This window comes from Callionymus lyra, chromosome 15 (genome assembly GCF_982586985.1).
Source record: "Callionymus lyra chromosome 15, fCalLyr1.hap1.1, whole genome shotgun sequence".
Classification (NCBI taxonomy): Eukaryota; Metazoa; Chordata; class Actinopteri; order Syngnathiformes; family Callionymidae; genus Callionymus; species Callionymus lyra.
In genome coordinates this window covers 22,950,209-22,968,507 of record NC_141832.1, presented here as the reverse complement: position 1 = coordinate 22,968,507, position 18,299 = coordinate 22,950,209, and the positions used below count along the sequence as shown (strand labels likewise).

Genomic DNA, 18,299 nt, shown 5'->3' with positions numbered 1-18,299 from the left:
AAAATCCAACGTGCCTCAAAGCAACGACAGCCTCCCACGCTATGAAACCACTCAGGTGTTTGGACGCAACCTCCTCAAGTCCATTTTCACTGTTAAAGTACATAACATCTGGTGTTTGCAGGTTTTTGTCCATGCTAGAGGAGGAGATCTATGGGGAGAACTCGCCCATCTGGGAGGCTGATTTTACAATGCCTGCCTCTGATGGCACACAGCTGGGACATCCAACGGGTGAGGTTGGGATATATAAGGGTTTTAATTTCAAACAGCATTTTAATATTTAGTATATTTCAAGGTTGTAGCAACCACCAGGCTGCTACAACTTGATTTCGGATTTCTAAATGTTAGCCTGAATGTAAGTAAGTAAGTAAGTAATATTTATTTATATAGCGCTTTTCGAGACCAGGGTCACAAAGCGCTTTAACAATCAAAACAATACTCAAAACAGTACATACTACAAAGATCAAGACAACACCGAGAACAACACAGGAGTTCGAGAAATTCAAGGAATGTGTTTTATTCTAATAAATATCCATATATATTAGTTGTCTGAAAAGGTGGCTTGTTGAATCTTTATTATGGGGTGAAACGTTTCTGCTAAATATAAAAATATTTAAGATAAATTGAATCAATTGGATTTCATGTGTGGAAGCCCCCTTGGAACATTGTATCTTTGCCTTTTTTTGCTTTGTTTTTCTTAATTTAATTTTTCAACCTTTGTACGTAAAGTGGAATTTGTTTTTATCATATTCAAGTTTCATACTAAACATCAATATGAGTCTTGAGTCTGATCAGATAAAAATAATGGTTTTTCAGCTAATTTATATCATCTCATATTTTCCGGTAATAATGTTGTTTCTGTTGCAGTGATCAGTCCAGCTGCAGTGTCCTGCTCTTTGACTCTTTCTAAGGGTCTAAGCACTGCAACATCCCTGGGAAGCATCATTGACACCGGAGGAGCTGAACCCATCACAGGTCCTACTTTTGTCATTTAGTTGCACATACATGAGCACAGCTGTATATGGAATATATTGCCTTCCTGGCTCCATGTTGTTTAAGTGTTAATCATTGTTTTTCTTGTTTTCATTCTTTCTTCTTCTACTTTTATGAAATATTTACTGGACGTGTACAGCAAAATTTATTTATTTATTTCACACATGATCTGGTGCATCTTTCAGAAAAGTACATTTAACAAATAAAATGGATAATTGTATAAATAAATAAAACATACCATTATTGGGGTAAAAACTCAACACTCAAACCTTGGCCACAGAAAGGAAGTGAGTTATTGGGATTTATTTATTTCAAACTATCAGTTGTATCTTGGCCATGCATTTTCCTATGAATATGTGTCAGCGCCACCACTAGGTTTAAAGCAGAATAAAATGCAAATTTTAGCGGTTTCAGAGTTTTGAAAATGGTTTCTTTAAAGTGAGGTTTTAATTAAATTTCTGTCAATATTTTTAGGCATTAGAATGTGAGCTCTAGAAACTCTCAGAACTTTAGATTATCCCTCTAAACTATTTGCCAGAAACATGTTTTTCCCCTCAAAATCATCATAACAATATATTAGCCATCATTGTTGTTTATTTTGACAATACCCTGTTTAATAATGGTTTGTATATTTGTCGTAAGATTGAGTTTAATTTATTTTGGCATTATGATTTTAAACTTTTTTATAAATCTACATGTGTCTAACGCGACAACTATCTGTTCAGTTGAAAAGCGTAAACTCCCTGAGGCGCTGACATTGGAAGATGCCAAAAGGATCCGTGTGATGGGAGACATTCCAATGGAGTTGGTGAATGAAGTCATGATGACCATCACTGACCCGGCTGCGATGCTCGGGCCTGAGGTGAGAGTCATGATAGTTAGTTAGTATATCTAGATAAACTTGTTGTTGGCTCATCGCTGTTTTGTTTCATATTGCGCTTTCCTCTCTAGACCAACCTTCTGACCCCTAACGCTGCCCGTGATGAGACCGCCAGGCTGGAGGAGCGGCGGGGCATCATAGAGTTCCACGTCATAGGAAACTCTTTGTCCCAGAAGTCCAACAAGAAGATCCTGATGTGGCTAGTTGGCCTGCAGAATGTCTTTTCCCACCAGCTACCTCGCATGCCCAAAGAATACATCACCCGTCTGGTGTTCGACCCGTGAGTCCTTTCTCTGATCCGTGTGGTTTCTTCAGAGTTATGAATATCATTTTTGTTTCCATCCCTCACAGAAAGCACAAAACGCTGGCCCTCATCAAGGATGGCCGCGTCATCGGAGGCGTCTGTTTTCGGATGTTTCCTACTCAGGGCTTCACTGAAATAGTCTTCTGTGCCGTCACTTCTAATGAGCAAGTTAAGGTAAAATTTCCCAATAAATGATTTGTCCAACATGTAGTCATAGTTGCTTTTGCAATAATATTCTCAATATCTGTTCTATAAAACCATACTTGAAAGTGTTAAACTTCACTAAGAGTTTAGGATGTTTTGGATGTGGACCAGTGTCCACTCGGGAGAGAGAGTGGGCCTAATGCTTTTAATACTGAAAGTCTCCATTTTGAATTGTCAAACTCAATTTAAAGGGGCCACATCTGATTTGATGGTTGGCTCATATCAAAATGAGGTAAAGGTCCATGTTGATATGGTGTCTTTAAGATACTAACATTTAAGGTAATAATAAGTATCTGACGTTATTGATGGTGACTGTTTAATGAAGGTGAGAAAAAACACGTTTATAAATATTAAGCCTCCACAAATAAAAAGACAATGTTGTAATTGGACTCGTACTTCCTGGTAAATTTACATTTTGATCAGTATTCTCGGCCCCTTTATGATTGAGTTTGACATCCCAGGGATAGAAGGTAGTTCTTGAAGCTACATACTTGAACTGTCTCTGTTCCTTTAACTCTCAGGGCTATGGCACCCACCTGATGAACCATCTGAAGGAGTATCACATCAAACACGGCATCCTTTATTTCCTCACGTATGCTGACGAGTATGCCATCGGCTACTTCAAAAAGCAGGTAATGTCCATGTGGCCCCCCGTTTCCTGTGTGAGTTCAACTGGGCCTTATGTTAATGTCCTTTCAATTCCCTCAGGGCTTTTCCAAAGATATCAAGGTGCAGAAGAGCCGTTACCTTGGTTACATCAAAGACTATGAAGGAGCGACGCTGATGGAGTGTGAGCTGAACCCCCGCATCCCCTACACAGAACTGTCTCATATTATCAAGAGACAGAAGGAGGTATGTGTACACATCAGGTTAGTTTCTGTTGAACTTATTACTGACTGAGAAATGTCCCGCAGATCATCAAAAAGCTAATCGAGAGGAAGCAAAGCCAGATCAGGAAGGTCTATCCAGGACTCACCTGCTTCAAAGAAGGCGTTCGGCAGATCCCAGTGGAGAGTATTCCTGGAATAAGTCAGTGGCTTTTGTGCACTAAATTATAATGAATTTTTTAAAATATATTTAATGTATTTATTATGTTTTTGACCAGGAGAGACAGGATGGAAACCCAGTAGTAAAGAGAAATGGTAAGAGAATCTTCCAATGGCAGGTTTAAACTGCCTCAATCTCAAAAAAGTACAGTATTAGATGTTTGAGGTTCTTGATATTCTATAGAACATTGTTCTGTTATATAAAATAATTAAAAAAATTTACTTTTAATTCCCAACTGTGGAAAAATATTTTCTAAAGAGTTGTTCTGCAAGTTTAGATCAGTAAAATGTGTCAGTCTACCTGGCTCAATCTTTGTGCTTTTGGCTGTTTTGCAGTAAAGAAGTGAAGGATCCTGACGTCTTGTACAACATGCTGAAAAACCTTCTGGCCCAGATCAAGGTGATCAAGCACAACACATTTAAATAATGGCTTAATACACACAATGCTTTGGATCAGTCTCTGTCAATAAGTGCGTTCATACCAACATGGCTGGAAGGAAGTTTCAGAACCAAATAAATGGATGCTTTTATTTAGTGGTACATCATGATTCCAACTGCTTGATTATACATGGTTTTAATTAGAGTTCAAACCAACAGTCATTTCTATGATAAATAAGGTTAAGATACCAAATTTAATCACTGTGTGACAATTTGTTACCATCAAATAATCAACCCCCCCTTTGTGTTGAATCAAACCAATCAAATTCAAAGGTCAATTTTATAGAGAACTTTCATTGAAAGAAGTTTTAATAACCGGTCATCACATTTGTCTCTCTTATAGACTCATCCTGATGCTTGGCCGTTCATGGAGCCTGTGAAGAAATCGGAAGCTCCAGATTATTATGAGATCATTCGCTTTCCCATCGGTGAGATGACTGCCCTTCCAACTTGAACAGTAGTTCTAACTTGTCTAACATGTTCCTGTGTGTTCCATAGACTTGAAGACCATGACTGAGCGCCTGAAGAACAGATACTATGTGACCAAAAAGCTCTTCATCGCTGACTTGCAGCGAATCATCACCAATTGTCGTGAGTACAACCCTCCTGACAGCGAGTACTGCAAGTGTGCCAACACACTGGAGAAGTTCTTTTACTTCAAACTCAAAGACGGCGGCCTGATAGAGAAGTAACTGAGCACGTCTCATCATCACAAACACACACAGAACCAGACACACACACACGCACACACGAGTAAAATCCTACACTAGATCCACCACTTCACTATCGTTGCCTTTTCCTTTCAAATAATCTATTGTCCTCACTGTAAATACAGTAAGTGAACCAAAGTTACAGGTCCATTTATCCCACCAATCTTTCTGCTTCTCAGCATTTTGATGTATTTATATTACAATCCATTCCATTTTATAAATGTGTTCACGAGTCGAGACGTTGAGTTCTTCAAAGGAATGGACCTCCGGACCTAAAGCCATGTTGCCTTCAGTTACTGACCGACACTTGAACACGCTGGCTGTTTCCACACGCAAACCTTCAGAGAAGTGACATCCACCGAAGTATTTGGACAAAAGTGCATCTGATGTTTTCACCACTTTCTTTTTTGTACAAATCATGACAATAGAAGTTTATTTATAGCATGTTAATGCTTCATTTTCACTGGCAGGGTTCACTCTGTATCATTGAGGTCGCACAGCTTCTTGTACGTGGCAAATGTTCATTTATTTATTTCACTGTAGATAAACGTCAGTATGATTGAACGTCAACTTATCTCGTAGCCCGCACGCCAAATTGTGACTCAACGCACAGCAGTCAGTTTACAAGTCATTCAATAAACTCAAATAAAGTTGCTGCAGGTGTTTACAGTGTAAGCATCACTGTACTATCAACACTTCTTCAGTTGTGTTGCTGTGGGAAGTAACTTAAGTTGTTGTGTGTTTGTGTGTGTTTATTTTGTACTTGAATCTGGTGATTCATAATTCAGGGTCATTGGTCACATGTTTTTCGCCCTCTATACAACAATGCTGCATTCTTAAATGGATCAAGCTTCCACTCATTACAGGACATGTGGTAGAAGTACTGTATTTCTGTTCATAACAATAAAGTTGTTTTTTTCTACAAAGTGCTCTGAGTGTCCTTTTATCAATGTGTTGGATTTATTGCAAGTAAAAAATCTTGCGTCTTTCTCTCCCAGATTCAACAAAGTTACCTTTACCATGAAACAAAATCCCATTCTTTATCAGTGTAACATTCTGTTTATTAAAGTTACATGTTTATAAGTATCTTTTTCAATGTTTTTAAATGGCGTGATTCTAAGGTGAATGACTAATGCAGAGGATTCACTTTCACTTTCCTTAGCAACGAAACGCTACCAAGTTACTGTATCTCCCACAGAGGAAGAAAAAAATAAACTTCAATGTTTCCCTATTTCATTTAGCAAAAAGTTACAAAGTTATGAACTCCCCACATGGATCTAGTATCTATATAGGACACGTCTAGGTGGATTAATGGCACAATAAACTGAAATTACAGAAACAATCTTATTTATATAATATATAGATGTGGAGGTGCAATAATGATATATACAGTGCCTTGCGAAAGTATTCGGCCCCCTTGAACCTTTCAACATTTCGCCACATTTCAGGCTTCAAACATAAAGATATAAAATTTTAATTTTTTGTCATGAATCAACAAGTGGGACACAATCGTGAAGTGGAACGAAATTTATTGGATAATTTAAACTTTTTTAACAAATAAAAAACTGAAAAGTGGGGCGTGCAATATTATTCGGCCCCCTTGCGCTAATACTTTGTAGCGCCACCTTTTGCTGCAATTACAGCTGCAAGTCGCTTGAGGTATGTCTCTATCAGTTTTGCACATCGAGAGACTGGAATTCTTGCCCATTCTTCCTTGCAAAACAGCTCGAGCTCAGTGAGGTTGGATGGAGAGCGTTTGTGAACAGCAGTCTTCAGCTCTTTCCACAGATTCTCGATTGGATTCAGGTCTGGACTTTGACTTGGCCATTCTAACACCTGGATACGTCCATTTGTGAACCATTCCATTGTAGATTTGGCTTTATGTTTTGGATCATTGTCCTGTTGGAAGATAAATCTCCGTCCCAGTCTCAGGTCTTTTGCAGACTCCAACAGGTTTTCTTCCAGAATGGTCCTGTATTTGGCTCCATCCATCTTCCCATCAATTTTAGCCAGCTTCCCTGTCCCTGCTGAAGAAAAGCAGGCCCAAACCATGATGCTGCCACCACCATGTTTGACAGTGGGGATGGTGTGTTCAGGGTGATGAGCTGTGTTGCTTTTACGCCAAACATATCGTTTTGCATTGTGGCCAAAAAGTTCGATTTTGGTTTCATCTGACCAGAGCACCTTCTTCCACATGTTTGGTGTGTCTCCCAGGTGGCTTGTGGCAAACTTTAAACCAGACTTTTTATGGATATCTTTGAGAAATGGCTTTCTTCTTGCCACTCTTCCATAAAGGCCAGATTTGTGAAGTGCACGACTGATTGTTGTCCTATGGACAGACTCTCCCACCTCAGCTGTAGTTATCTGCAGTTCATCCAGAGTGATCATGGGCCTCTTGGCTGCATCTCTGATCAGTCTTCTCCTTGTTTGAGATGAAAGTTTGGAGGGACGGCTGGGTCTTGGTAGATTTGCAGTGGTCTGATACTCCTTCCATTTCAATATAATTGCTTTCACAGTGCTCCTTGAGATGTTTAAAGCTTGGGAAATCTTTTTGTATCCAATTCCGGCTTTAAACTTCTCCACAACAGTATCTCGGACCTGCCTGGTGTGTTCCTTTGTCTTCATGGTTCTCTCTGCGCTTTAAACAGAACCCTGAGACTATCAAAGAGCAGGTGCATTTATACGGAGACTTGATTACACACAGGTGCATTCTATTACTATGTGAGTTTGCTGCACTGAAAGTAAAGGGGCCGAATAATATTACACGCCCCACTTTTCAGTTTTTTATTTGTTGAAAAAGTTTAAATTATCCAATAAATTTCGTTCCACTTCACGATTGTGTCCCACTTGTTGTTGATTCATGACAAAAAATTAAAATTTTATATCTTTATGTTTGAAGCCTGAAATGTGGCGAAATGTTGAAAAGTTCAAGGGGGCCGAATACATTTGCAAGGCACTGTAATACTATCATAGCTGGACGTATTTGCAAAAGAAGCTGAACTCTTTAAAATCTCCCTCACTTATTATACAATAATACATATTGTTTATATTTGATCAGAATGGATGTTTTAAAATTTTAATGGGCGTCTTTGCTGTCCTTCCATGAACCTGATGGGGTTTCCCTCCCCTCTCTTATTATTTCTATTATCTATTTAGGTGAATAGACAGAAGATTGTTTTGCTTTCCGTTCCCGAGAAACAGAAACAACAGAATAGATGAGGATTGGTTAATTTTAAAGTTCTCTTCCCAGCCCTCAACAGATCTCATTGAGGGCTGGGATTCTTCAGGAGTATCTTAACTTTAATATGATCTAATCTTCACCTTAAGGGGATTTAAGAAAACGCAATGATTTAAAAAGATATCTTTGTTGACAAGAACGTGGCCACTAGACGTCACTGTTCGCACTTATGTTGCCATAATCGTGTCAGGTTTCTTACTTTCGGTTTCAATTCCTGCCTCAGCTGATCCCAGCTCTGCTCGTCACCAGACCTGCTGAGGCACTGGACTGACGAGCACTGAGAGGTGAGTGTTGAGAAGTCTCTTCCTGAACAGATGAACCTTCATGTTGTGGATCTGCTCTGACCAGGCGAGAGAACCATGGCTGAGCTGGAACTCTATTCGTATCAGCGGGAAGTTGCGGAGCGAGCAATAAAAGGAGAGAATGTCATTATCTGGTTGCCCACCGGAGCAGGGAAGACCCGGGCTGCCGTGTATGTGGCCAAGAAGCACCTGGAGGACCACCCTCACGCCAAAGTGGTCGTCATAGTCAACATGGTAGACAAACGTTGCATTATTTATTCATGTTTAGAAGTTGTTACAAGCTGCAGTTTACCGAGTGTCCGCTTGAAGGTGCCAGACAACTAAAATAGAAAATAATCTTTTTTTTTTTCTTCAATAATTTGTATATTGAAAGTTTTTCATTGTTTTTATCATTATTTTTTTCAATAATTTAAATCATCATTTTTATTTGAATTATTTTTATTTGTTTTCAAATATCTGTTAAAAAAAATCAAAAACATTTTCACGTTTAAATAATTAAAATTAAAATACAAATGTATACTAATTCCTATTATTAAAATAAATACATTGTTTCAAATTTAGTGTTTTTAAGTTCAATATAAAAATTTTGGTGCCACCAAACAAAACAAAGAGTACTTACTTTGCTAATTCATTTAACTCTCAGCCAATCACGGTGGTACTATTATACCAACCTTTTTATATTGAATTTAAATAGACTATGAATGTAAAATAATGAAAAAAAACAATATCAGTTATTAGAATTAGAATATCAAACTCTATGTTAAGAAAATAATTCATTTATATATATTATATTTATATATTTATAAAATATTAGATTTGTTTTTTTATTTCAATTAAAAAAATAATTCAACCTTTTAATATATAAATTATTACATTAAATGATTCAATGAAAACAAATGAAACCTTTCAATATATTAATTACTTTCAACAATTATTTTCAATATTTGAAATAACTAAATTAAATTTAACCATGCAATATTCTGATGATACGTTGGCTTTTCCAATTTGGCTGCCTACAATCACATTTTTGCTTCAAAATCGTGGTTCGCACAGATGCCTTGTTTTTATCATAGTAGAGCAATTCTTACTTTACTGTGGTCGCTAATGATGAATGAAAAATGTTGAAAATTCTGCCTCTCTGTCTCAGATTCATCTGGTCAATCAACATTACACTCACGAGTTTTTGCCAGCGCTGGGCGAGAAGTACAGCATCAAAGAAGTCAGCAGCAACAGCCTAGAGAAGGACTTCTTCGGCTCCGTGGTGCGGACTTCAGACTTGGTCATCTGCACGGCAAAAATCCTTCACAATGCTATGATCAGCCCGGAGGAATTAAAACATCTTGATATTTCTGGTAAGAGGTCACATGATTGTAATAATTTAAAATCTTTGCGTATGGCTTTCACTTGCTGTTGTTTATAGATGCAGTTTTTGTTGTGGTGATAAATTAGACTAGGTTTGTAATCTGATTTAAAGCTGTAAACTTAACAAATAGATGGTTCAAATGTTTTACTTATTTTTACTTATAGATGATTGGATGGATGGATGGATGGATAAACTTTATTAATCCCTCTGGAGATCTACTTTGGGAAATTGTTTTTCCAGCACACAGCAACACAGACGATAGATTAATGCAACAAGAACAAGAACAAAGTGCAATAAAAAGAAAGCGCAAGATGACACAATCTGAATCTAAAGATGAAGAACATAGATCAAAGAAAAAGAAAAAAGAAAAAGGATACAAATATTACCATAGAATAGAATCATCTTTTCTTTCCCCTCCTGTCCCAAAACTCAGAATTAAACAGCCCAAGGAGATAGAAACAACAACAGATCTAAATCAATAGCGGTTTAGGTCGTCTTTTTATGACTTTATAGTTCTGTAAACTGTTAATTATCCACATCCGAGTTATCAACCGAACACAAACACTTGAGGAATAAATGTTGGTCAAGGACGGCACATGCACTCCCTGAACTATCTGGGTGCACCTGGTCATCATTACTCCCCCGTTCTGCTCTTAAAGCAGTCGGTTAAGGTAAGTAGGATAAAACACTTCAGCTCAATCATCTTTCATTAGCTGGTTACTTCAATCTCATCAGTTGAGGCCTGTTAACTGATATTACATGTAACTACAATACATTTTTTTTCTACTGAATGGTTCCTTCATTTATGTCATTTTATTTGTTGATTTTAGTTATTATCAGAGTTTTCCATCTATTCAAGATTTATACCTTTCAAGTTTGTCATAAGGAACATATATCAGAAGTTTCAAAAGAAAGGAAACACAAAACACAAGAAATTATAATAATAATCGAATAAAGTTACAATATCATTTATCTTTCATTCATTTTCTGTGCCGCTTAATCCCATATGGGGGTTGCCCATAATGGATCCCACACTCATACATATGGAAAATTCCCAATCAACCTCTGTATGCTTTTGGACTTTGAAACCCAGGCAACACGGGAGGAACATACAAACTCCAAAAAGAAAGGTCACAAGTTGGCTCCCTCCCAACCTGTCAGCAATCTCTGCAGCGATTATATATGAATAAATATGATTTAATAAGACTGATATATAATGTTTCTACAGAGTAAAGTCGCAGCGTAATGTTCCTCAGTCTGGTGTTTCTTATTTGGAAGCATTCTCTTCCCTGAAGGTAGACGGCACAGTTGTTAATTCTGCTCAGGCATCTTTAAATGAACAACTGTCGCTCAGTAAAGACAGTTAGTTACTTGCCGTCCTACTAGGTTAGTAGATCCGATCAAAGCTAATGAAATGCATAGATCAACTGACAGAGAAGCGATTGAGTCACCACTTGAACTGTATGATCTGTATTTGCTTTTGTGTCACATTGAAGAAGCCATACTCTTATAAGACTCACAAGGGATATTTCTATATTCTGGGTTGTTGTTGTAGAAATTAGTCTGCTGATCATCGACGAGTGCCACCACACCAACAAGGAGGATGTCTACCATGAGATCATGAGAACCTACGTGGAGAGGAAGCTGAGTGAGCAGGGGCGGCTGCCACAGATCCTGGGATTGACGGCGTCACCGGGTACAGGCGGTGCAAAGACCCTGGAGAAAGCTGTGGAGCATGTGCTGGCGGTAATGGTTCTGCACCAGTCATGCCTTAATATCAACAATATTTATTGGCACCATTGTAAAAACCACAAGCATTGTTTGAGGTGTGCACACATTTTAAAATAGAATTAATTAGAAAAAAAAATGTATCATCAGCAAAAAACTCTGGCTATTTGATTGTGTCTGTAAGAGATGTAATGTTTTATACTTTATGTTGCCAGGTTAAGGATGCTTAAGAGGAACAAATAATATTTTTATCCCAGACACTGTGTGAGACTTTCTGAAGGGCTGCTTGGATGCTTGGATTACAGTTTTTTTTAATTTGCAATATAACTGTCTGGTGGTGAGCACGAGAAAACAAGTTTTTATGATTGCCTAGTTCACTTGGACATGGACTCCAAAGCACTTTTTTTTTTACTATCAAAGCAACAAAATAGTTGTGTTTTAAAACAGAATTGTGTCTTCTGTCATGCAGGTCTGTGCCAACTTGGATGCGGAAATTGTTTCAACAAAGATCGCTGTACAAGAACTTGAGATCAATGTTCCCAAACCTAGGAAGATCTTGAATATTGTAGATAAGAGACCCGAGGTCAGTTTCTACTTTTTATTTTTTTTTCTCTATTGTATATCTTTAGAATTAGTGTCAGAATAGTGAATTACAGCATCATTTAAACTGTTGTTTTCTTTCTTGACTTAAATCCTGACCTGTCACCAGGTTAAATAACAACTTCATAAAATAATAATAACTTTAATTGTTCAAGTAATAACCAAACTAAGATAATTAGTTTAAACTTGACTTTAACCAATTTTCACCTTTTATTTAGTTGATTTTAATCTGTATGTGTTGCTCTAACTCTTAAAATGTCTTTATAAATTAGCTTGTGGTGATGAAAACATAGTATAACATGCATTGACAGTTTGGTCAAAAGATAAATTCGCTGAGGCAGTATTAATGAATTAAATTGCATTTAAAGTGTCCAATCATAACAGAGTTATCTCAAGAGAGTTAACAGTTTAAATAACCCAAATAGCTTTTACCTGGCAGAAACTGAGAGTAGAACCAGACTCTGTAGAACGGCCTCCTGCTGTGATGTGCTGGTAATAATAATAATAATAATAATAACGATGCCCAACTCTTTCAATTGAATAATTATTGATAATTATTACACCCGAACATAACGCCTGACATACATAATACATAAACTGTTCACATGACAAAAAAACAACAACACATGAAACAAATAACAGCAACTTCAAGTATGAATTGAATATTCTGTTCAGTGGAATAGAAAAGTGTGAATAAGTTGCAGACATAGTAACGACTATAATCATTTTAAAGTTACTTTTTTGGCTCATTTTGATAAGAAGAAGAACTTTTTTGATCAGCTGAAAATGATCTGAGTACAGATTTAAAATGTTTGATCACAGTTGAAAACTGTTAGACAACAATAAGCGATGGATGTCTGAAATACCTTGACCTTTTTTTTTAATACAAATTCGATTTTCCGTTATTTATATTTTAGGATCCATTCGGCGACCTCTTGAAACAGATGATGGAGCAGATCCACGAGTTCATGGTGTTGCCTCCTGATTTCAGACTCAGAAAGTGTGGGACTCAAGAGTATGAGGCGGACGTAGTGGAGCTGGAGAAGATTGGTTTGTGAAACTCACATCCTTTGTCTGATCTCTGTTCCCTAAAATCTCTCTACATCCAACCAGGGGTGACCCGGCTGAACAGGCGGCTGCAACAGTGCGCGCTGCATCTGCGGCAGTACAACGACGCTTTATTCATCAACGACACCCTGAGGATGATCAACGCTTTTCGCCACTTGCTCCGCTACTACAACGCCAAGTCTAACTCGCCCTACGATGCCACCGATGAATTCCTGCTTAGACTTTTTAGGGGTGAGGTTTGTGTTTGTCATGAGGGTTTTTGTTGCTGAAATAAACACGTTGCGTGTCTCGCACATGCAGATAATCAGGCTAGGCTGAAAGAAAGTGCAGAGGATTTAAGGCACGAGAACCCAAAAATGGCTAGCCTTGAAAGCACTCTTCTGAAGCAGTTCACTAAAGATCCAGAGTCCCGGGCCATCCTCTTCAGCAAGACCCGAATAAGCACCGTCTACCTGAAAGACTGGGTCCAAAGCAGCAACACTTTACAGGAAGCAGGAATCAATTCGGATATCTTGACTGGGACCAGCACCATGACACAGGTGGGCTCTTTGGACAAACAAGTTCATAATAACACTTCTCACACAGGGACAGGCCTGAAGCTAGGTACACACTAGAGTGAGGCAGGAGCCACTGAGTTTAAAGTGTGCATTGCAAGACTCAGTCTTGACTGTACAGTCCATTTAGGGCAGGGGTTGTATATACTTGACCTTAATAATAAGCGTTTAGTATATTTTTTCATGAGATTTTTTTTTACTATATGAGGCATCATCAATCTGTAGAAGTCTTTCATGCAACAAAAAGAGATTGAAAGAGAACATTGAAATCACATTCTTGAATAAATCAAGCTCAATGCACAGAGATTAAGAAGTATTTCATGATGCAGTAGTGGATGTTCTGAACACATAGAAATATTTCAACAAAGATGTAACAATTCAACACTATTTGGAATACTGGTGAACAGTTTTAACTGTGTAGCAACATATTGAGATGCCACCAATTCTACTTCAAGATGATCTAAATGTTCTCCACTTTGAACATGGAATTGTTCAGATGACGATGACCTAAACTGCGTTTCCTCTTACAGAGCGAACAGAATGAAACCATAACAGATTTCCGGAACGGTAGACTCAACCTCCTGATCTCTACCAGCGTGGGAGAAGAAGGCCTGGACATCAAAGAATGTAATCTGGTGGTGCGTTACGGGCTCCTCACCAACGAGATCGCTCAGGTGCAGGCCAGGGGTCGAGCCAGAGCCATGGATGGCGAATACTCCGTGGTCGCAGACAAGAACGGAAAGGAGCTGAGGAGAGAGCATGTCAATGATTTTTTGGAGCAGTTGGCTGGCGAAGCCATCGCAGAAGTCCAACAGATGAGTCGTCTAGTGCTCCGTTCAAAGGTTGGTCTTGCCTCATTTTTTGATGTAGCTAGTGGCTTCATTGTAAACTCAACTTAGGACACTGGAGTGGTTGTCTTGTATCTTAGAAGTTTCAGGTTACTTCCAACTCCTGATATGATTGTGTCTCAAGACACTAAAACCCTGATTTCTCCTGGTAGTCAGATGCTGCCTCGCGGCCTACTCCCATCAGTGTATGAGTGTGTGTGAATGCTAAACAAACATATGTAACCATGAAGTTGAAGATTTAAGAGATGAATAAATGGATACTATGGATAGTAAAATCCCAATGAATAAGTCACTTAAATATCCATGTAGTTATAATCATAATTTCTTTATACTTCAGCTTATATAAATAAAAATCCTCGAGCATTATCATAATTTGTTTCATTATCATGTCCAGCTAAGGAGTATTCAGAGGGACTCGGTTTCTGCCCACAAAGCCGCTCAACTCAGCAGGTCGGCAAAGAGAAACAGCGCTGCCTTTAAAGTGAAGTTGTTGTGTCGGGAATGTCACTTGCCGGTGGCCACGGGCGGGGATATCAGACGGGTGGAAAACGTGCACCACGTCAACATTAACCCCGATTTCAAGTGAGTTTACAATCGTCCAAAATCTTTCAGTTTGAGCAGAGTTTCTAATCTGGTCCCTACTATTTAGGAAGTTTTACAAACTCGGGGCTCAGGTGTTTCTGGACAAGAGCTTTGCAGACATGGAGCCTGGGCGTATAATCAGCTGCCAAAAGTGTGAAAAGGTACGGGGAAAATAGCATTCCTTACTCATCCTAAACTTTTACTTTCACATCCATGTTCAGGTTTGGGGGTCTGAGATCAAGTACAAAGATCTTGCTGTACTGCCCAATATTTCTATCAAGCACTTCGCCCTTGAGACCGCCTCCGAACGCATAGTCGTAAAGCAGTGGAAGAAGGTCCCGTTCACTGTGGCAGAGTTCAACCTCACCGAGTATTGCGAAGAAAATGGATCCGACCTTCTTGACTAAGGCTGTGTTTCAGGGACGTGCGGTCATGGGAGGCAGGTGCCTCACCTCTGAATGCGCAATCCATCGCAAACTGGGTTGCCATATCTCTGCATGTCGCAAATTTAATGTTTGCAGATATCTTTAATTGCCTTGATTTTCCACAGTCTGCCTGATGTCTTTAACCATTACAGTTTAATGTTTGAAAGGGTTTTCTTTAGTTTCCTGATCGGAAATAAAACCGCAGACACACAGTACTGTGCCGCACTTAGAAGAGGCATAGGTGAGCCTACAAGTACTTGTTGATGTAAGTAAGTAAGTTACTTGTTGATTGTTCTTTTACGTAGAAACAACAGGTGGGTCAAGTACACTGCTGCGAGCCGTTTATTATTGTTTGTATGTTTCTTTTTTGCAGACTCCCAAAATGGAAGATGGTTATATATAACTGGTAAGTAGTCTAACTGGACTTTCAATCAAAAGTAGATGTGATTAACACGCTTATATTGATCCCTTTAATATTCTATATTTATTTTTTCATGATAATAAACTTTGGTCCCTTTTGCGTTAATTTAACCAATGTTGAAAGGCACAACGCAATATCAACAAATAATAAGCAACCAAAGGCAGGTATATTATTCATTACGTCATCACTACTAACTTACACTGGTAGAGACAATAGATCGAGTCATCTTAACTTAACAACATTTTAACACAACAGCGCTGACATCATTCTGCTGTCAAGCTAACTATAACTTGGAATTCTTCACTCATGAGCCCCACTTAAATCCTTGCTAAAACCCAAACGCCATTTAGTAGGAGTAAATAAACTAACGAGTATTGAATCAGCTGTGTCTTCCTTGTAATCCTTTATTATCACGGTCGTGCTCTATACTGTTTAAACAACGTCTGCTAAATATTTTTAAATGATTTAATAGTTCATTCATTTTTTCTATATCTATTGATTGTTTTAAAACGAATTTAGAGCCAATTGAAAATTTGTAATTAAATTGAACGTCACTGAGGTGTAGCACAGCACAAGCTTCAGTGACAACGCCATATTGTTAATGTTGTTGTAGTATCTCCGTCGGATCAATGGTGGTTTATATTTATCATAGCTCACTAAAGAGGACCCTCTGCTGACTATCTGCACAATAATTACTGGAATGTTTTTAGATTAGATTAGATAGAATTTATTAATCCTTCTGGAGATCTCTTTTGGGAAATTAGATTTCCAGTTCACAGCATTTATTTTCAGCTTCACTTTTATATTGGGTTAGCTTTGTCTCACTATCATGCACTTCCTTCATTTTCTTCTACTTTTTGTGTGATTTTTTTTTCAGGATGTTGATGAAGATTGTTAATTATTTTAAAAAAAGGCACTTGGGATTATATGGACATGAAAAAAAGATGTTTTCACTGAAATGAATTTTGTGGACATTTTAAAACATTTTGAAAATCTGTTAAACCTTTTAGCTTTGTATAATCAGGTACATGATCAATATTTAAAAAAAAAAAAAAAAAATTCTATATGTAATGACTGTATATAAATTGTGGGAAAATATGAATAAATGGTGAATTGTGATTCCAACATCATGGTATTTATTCCTTTATAATACTTTGACCACCAACACCAACTTCATAAAAACAAACTTCATTTGATTACTTTAAAACAAATACGGTATGTTTTTGAGAAAAAGTAGTATACTCTTTGATGAGGTTATAGTTTTATAAGGCGCTATATAAATAGAGATTATTATTATTATTATTATAAAAAAATTGAAAGGATTACATATACAAAAAACGGTAATTAAAAAATAATATGATTTGTTATTCAGTTTATTCACAGCTTGGCAAGGCATAATTGCCTTTTAGAAGGCAGAAACCTTGAGCAGAACCAGACTCGGTGTTGAGGATGGGGGTGAAAGAGTGAGGGAGGATACAGTGAGAGAAAAAAGAGTCCATGGAGGGTGCTGGAGAGAACTCTGGATCCGTTGATGTTTGACTAAACATTTACGAACACCTTTTCCAATTGTTTACTGCAGCATGTAAGTAAGTAAGTACCGGTAAGTTATTTTAATTTATATAGCGCTTTTCCAGACCAAGGTCACAAAGCGCATAATCAATCAAAACAATATTCAATAAAGTATATACTTTAAAGGTCAAGATATAACTGATAACACAACAGGAGTTCCAGAAAATCAAGGAAAAGCCTGAACAATAAAATGTATCCTTATTCTGATACAGTTGACTTTCTTCAATTGAAATGATCTTGAAACGTCATAATATTTTTTTGCATTGAAGGGTGGCAAGGTTGACAGTCTATAGGTATCTTATGTTTTTTTATTACCAGGTTATGACAATCAGCCAGTGTGTTCTAGTTGACATGGAGGCAAGATATATTGCATCAACCTTTTCTAAAACATGAATTACTTGAATTACTCAAATTTGGATTTGTTTTGTGGGTCGGAAATAGGGAAATTGACATGCAATAGTGGCTCTCAATAATAATGTTGTTAATTGTCAAGTGTCAACACACTTATTTATTTGTATCACCAAATTCCTTCACGCCATTTCAATGTTGCGTCAAATCATTCACACAACCTTATAGTGATTTAGAAACTATTAATGGGAACCTCTGTCATGTATTGTTTTTTGTTGATGTTAATGTATTTTTCTGTTCTTGCCTGCTCCTCACACACACATTATTTTGCCTGGTTTGATCATTTGCCAGGAGACTTTGTAAGAGAAATAGTTTAAAAAAAACATGGTGTCATTGTTGCCTCTTTCACAGACAATAAATGGGATAATGGGAGATTGTGGCTCATTAAGTTATTCATGTTTTTTAACAAGCTATTAAGAATGTGCCCCAATACAGCAATTATTTGATCACTCCTTTATGAATTCTAAAAAATGTGTCTTATTTTGAAGCTGCTAAGAAAATGCATCCTGCAAATGAGCCAGCCAGTTGTGGAAGGATCCCTTGGAAGTCCACCCTTTGAAAAGCCCAATATTGAGCAGGTGACCTCTTAACATTTCCTCGTTTGTATTCAATTAATTAATC

General features: G+C 37.7%; 2 protein-coding genes across 5 annotated transcripts; both read left to right on the top strand.

Annotated features, from left to right (window-relative positions):
• The first annotated feature begins 26 nt into the window (after positions 1–26).
• On the top strand, positions 27–5,498 carry LOC148065397 (histone acetyltransferase KAT2A-like). The gene is made up of 13 exons (XM_087808468.1): positions 27–55; positions 122–228; positions 865–972; positions 1,716–1,852; positions 1,942–2,150; positions 2,222–2,348; positions 2,900–3,010; positions 3,087–3,230; positions 3,293–3,407; positions 3,484–3,520; positions 3,761–3,824; positions 4,206–4,290; positions 4,361–5,498. The coding sequence occupies exons 1-13, from the start codon at positions 42–44 to the stop codon at positions 4,552–4,554; spliced, it is 1,452 nt and encodes a 483-aa protein (XP_087664594.1). The 5' UTR covers positions 27–41; the 3' UTR covers positions 4,555–5,498.
• A 2,510-nt stretch (positions 5,499–8,008) lies between these two features.
• LOC148065396 (ATP-dependent RNA helicase DHX58-like) lies at positions 8,009–18,251 on the top strand. Of its 4 annotated transcripts, XR_015713378.1 has the most exons (14): positions 8,009–8,094; positions 8,159–8,346; positions 9,260–9,464; positions 11,031–11,221; positions 11,673–11,786; positions 12,721–12,853; positions 12,917–13,102; positions 13,172–13,410; positions 13,956–14,267; positions 14,668–14,855; positions 14,923–15,016; positions 15,077–15,545; positions 15,654–15,686; positions 18,167–18,251. XR_015713378.1 is itself a non-coding variant. In XM_087808489.1 (12 exons), exons 2-12 carry the CDS (start codon positions 8,170–8,172, stop codon positions 15,260–15,262), a joined length of 2,025 nt encoding a protein of 674 aa, XP_087664615.1. In that variant the 5' UTR covers positions 8,009–8,094; positions 8,159–8,169; the 3' UTR covers positions 15,263–16,818. The 4 variants fall into 4 exon arrangements, 1 of the variants encoding a protein (XP_087664615.1); XR_015713376.1 differs by having other exon boundaries at positions 15,077–15,686; XR_015713377.1 differs by lacking the exon at positions 18,167–18,251 and having other exon boundaries at positions 15,654–16,818.
• The last annotated feature ends 48 nt before the right edge of the window (positions 18,252–18,299 follow it).

Excerpts from the sequence above, each read along its gene's own strand:
- LOC148065397 (XM_087808468.1), top strand. Across the intron at positions 1,853-1,941 it reads CTGCGATGCTCGGGCCTGAG|ACCAACCTTCTGACCCCTAA; the intron begins GTGAGAGTCATG and ends TTTCCTCTCTAG. Across the intron at positions 4,291-4,360 it reads GATCATTCGCTTTCCCATCG|ACTTGAAGACCATGACTGAG; the intron begins GTGAGATGACTG and ends TGTGTTCCATAG.
- LOC148065396 (XM_087808489.1), top strand. The coding sequence starts at position 8,170 with ATGGCTGAGCTGGAACTCTATTCGTATCAGCGGGAAGTTGCGGAGCGA. Across the intron at positions 11,222-11,672 it reads CTGTGGAGCATGTGCTGGCG|GTCTGTGCCAACTTGGATGC; the intron begins GTAATGGTTCTG and ends TCTGTCATGCAG. Across the intron at positions 12,854-12,916 it reads AGTGGAGCTGGAGAAGATTG|GGGTGACCCGGCTGAACAGG; the intron begins GTTTGTGAAACT and ends ACATCCAACCAG.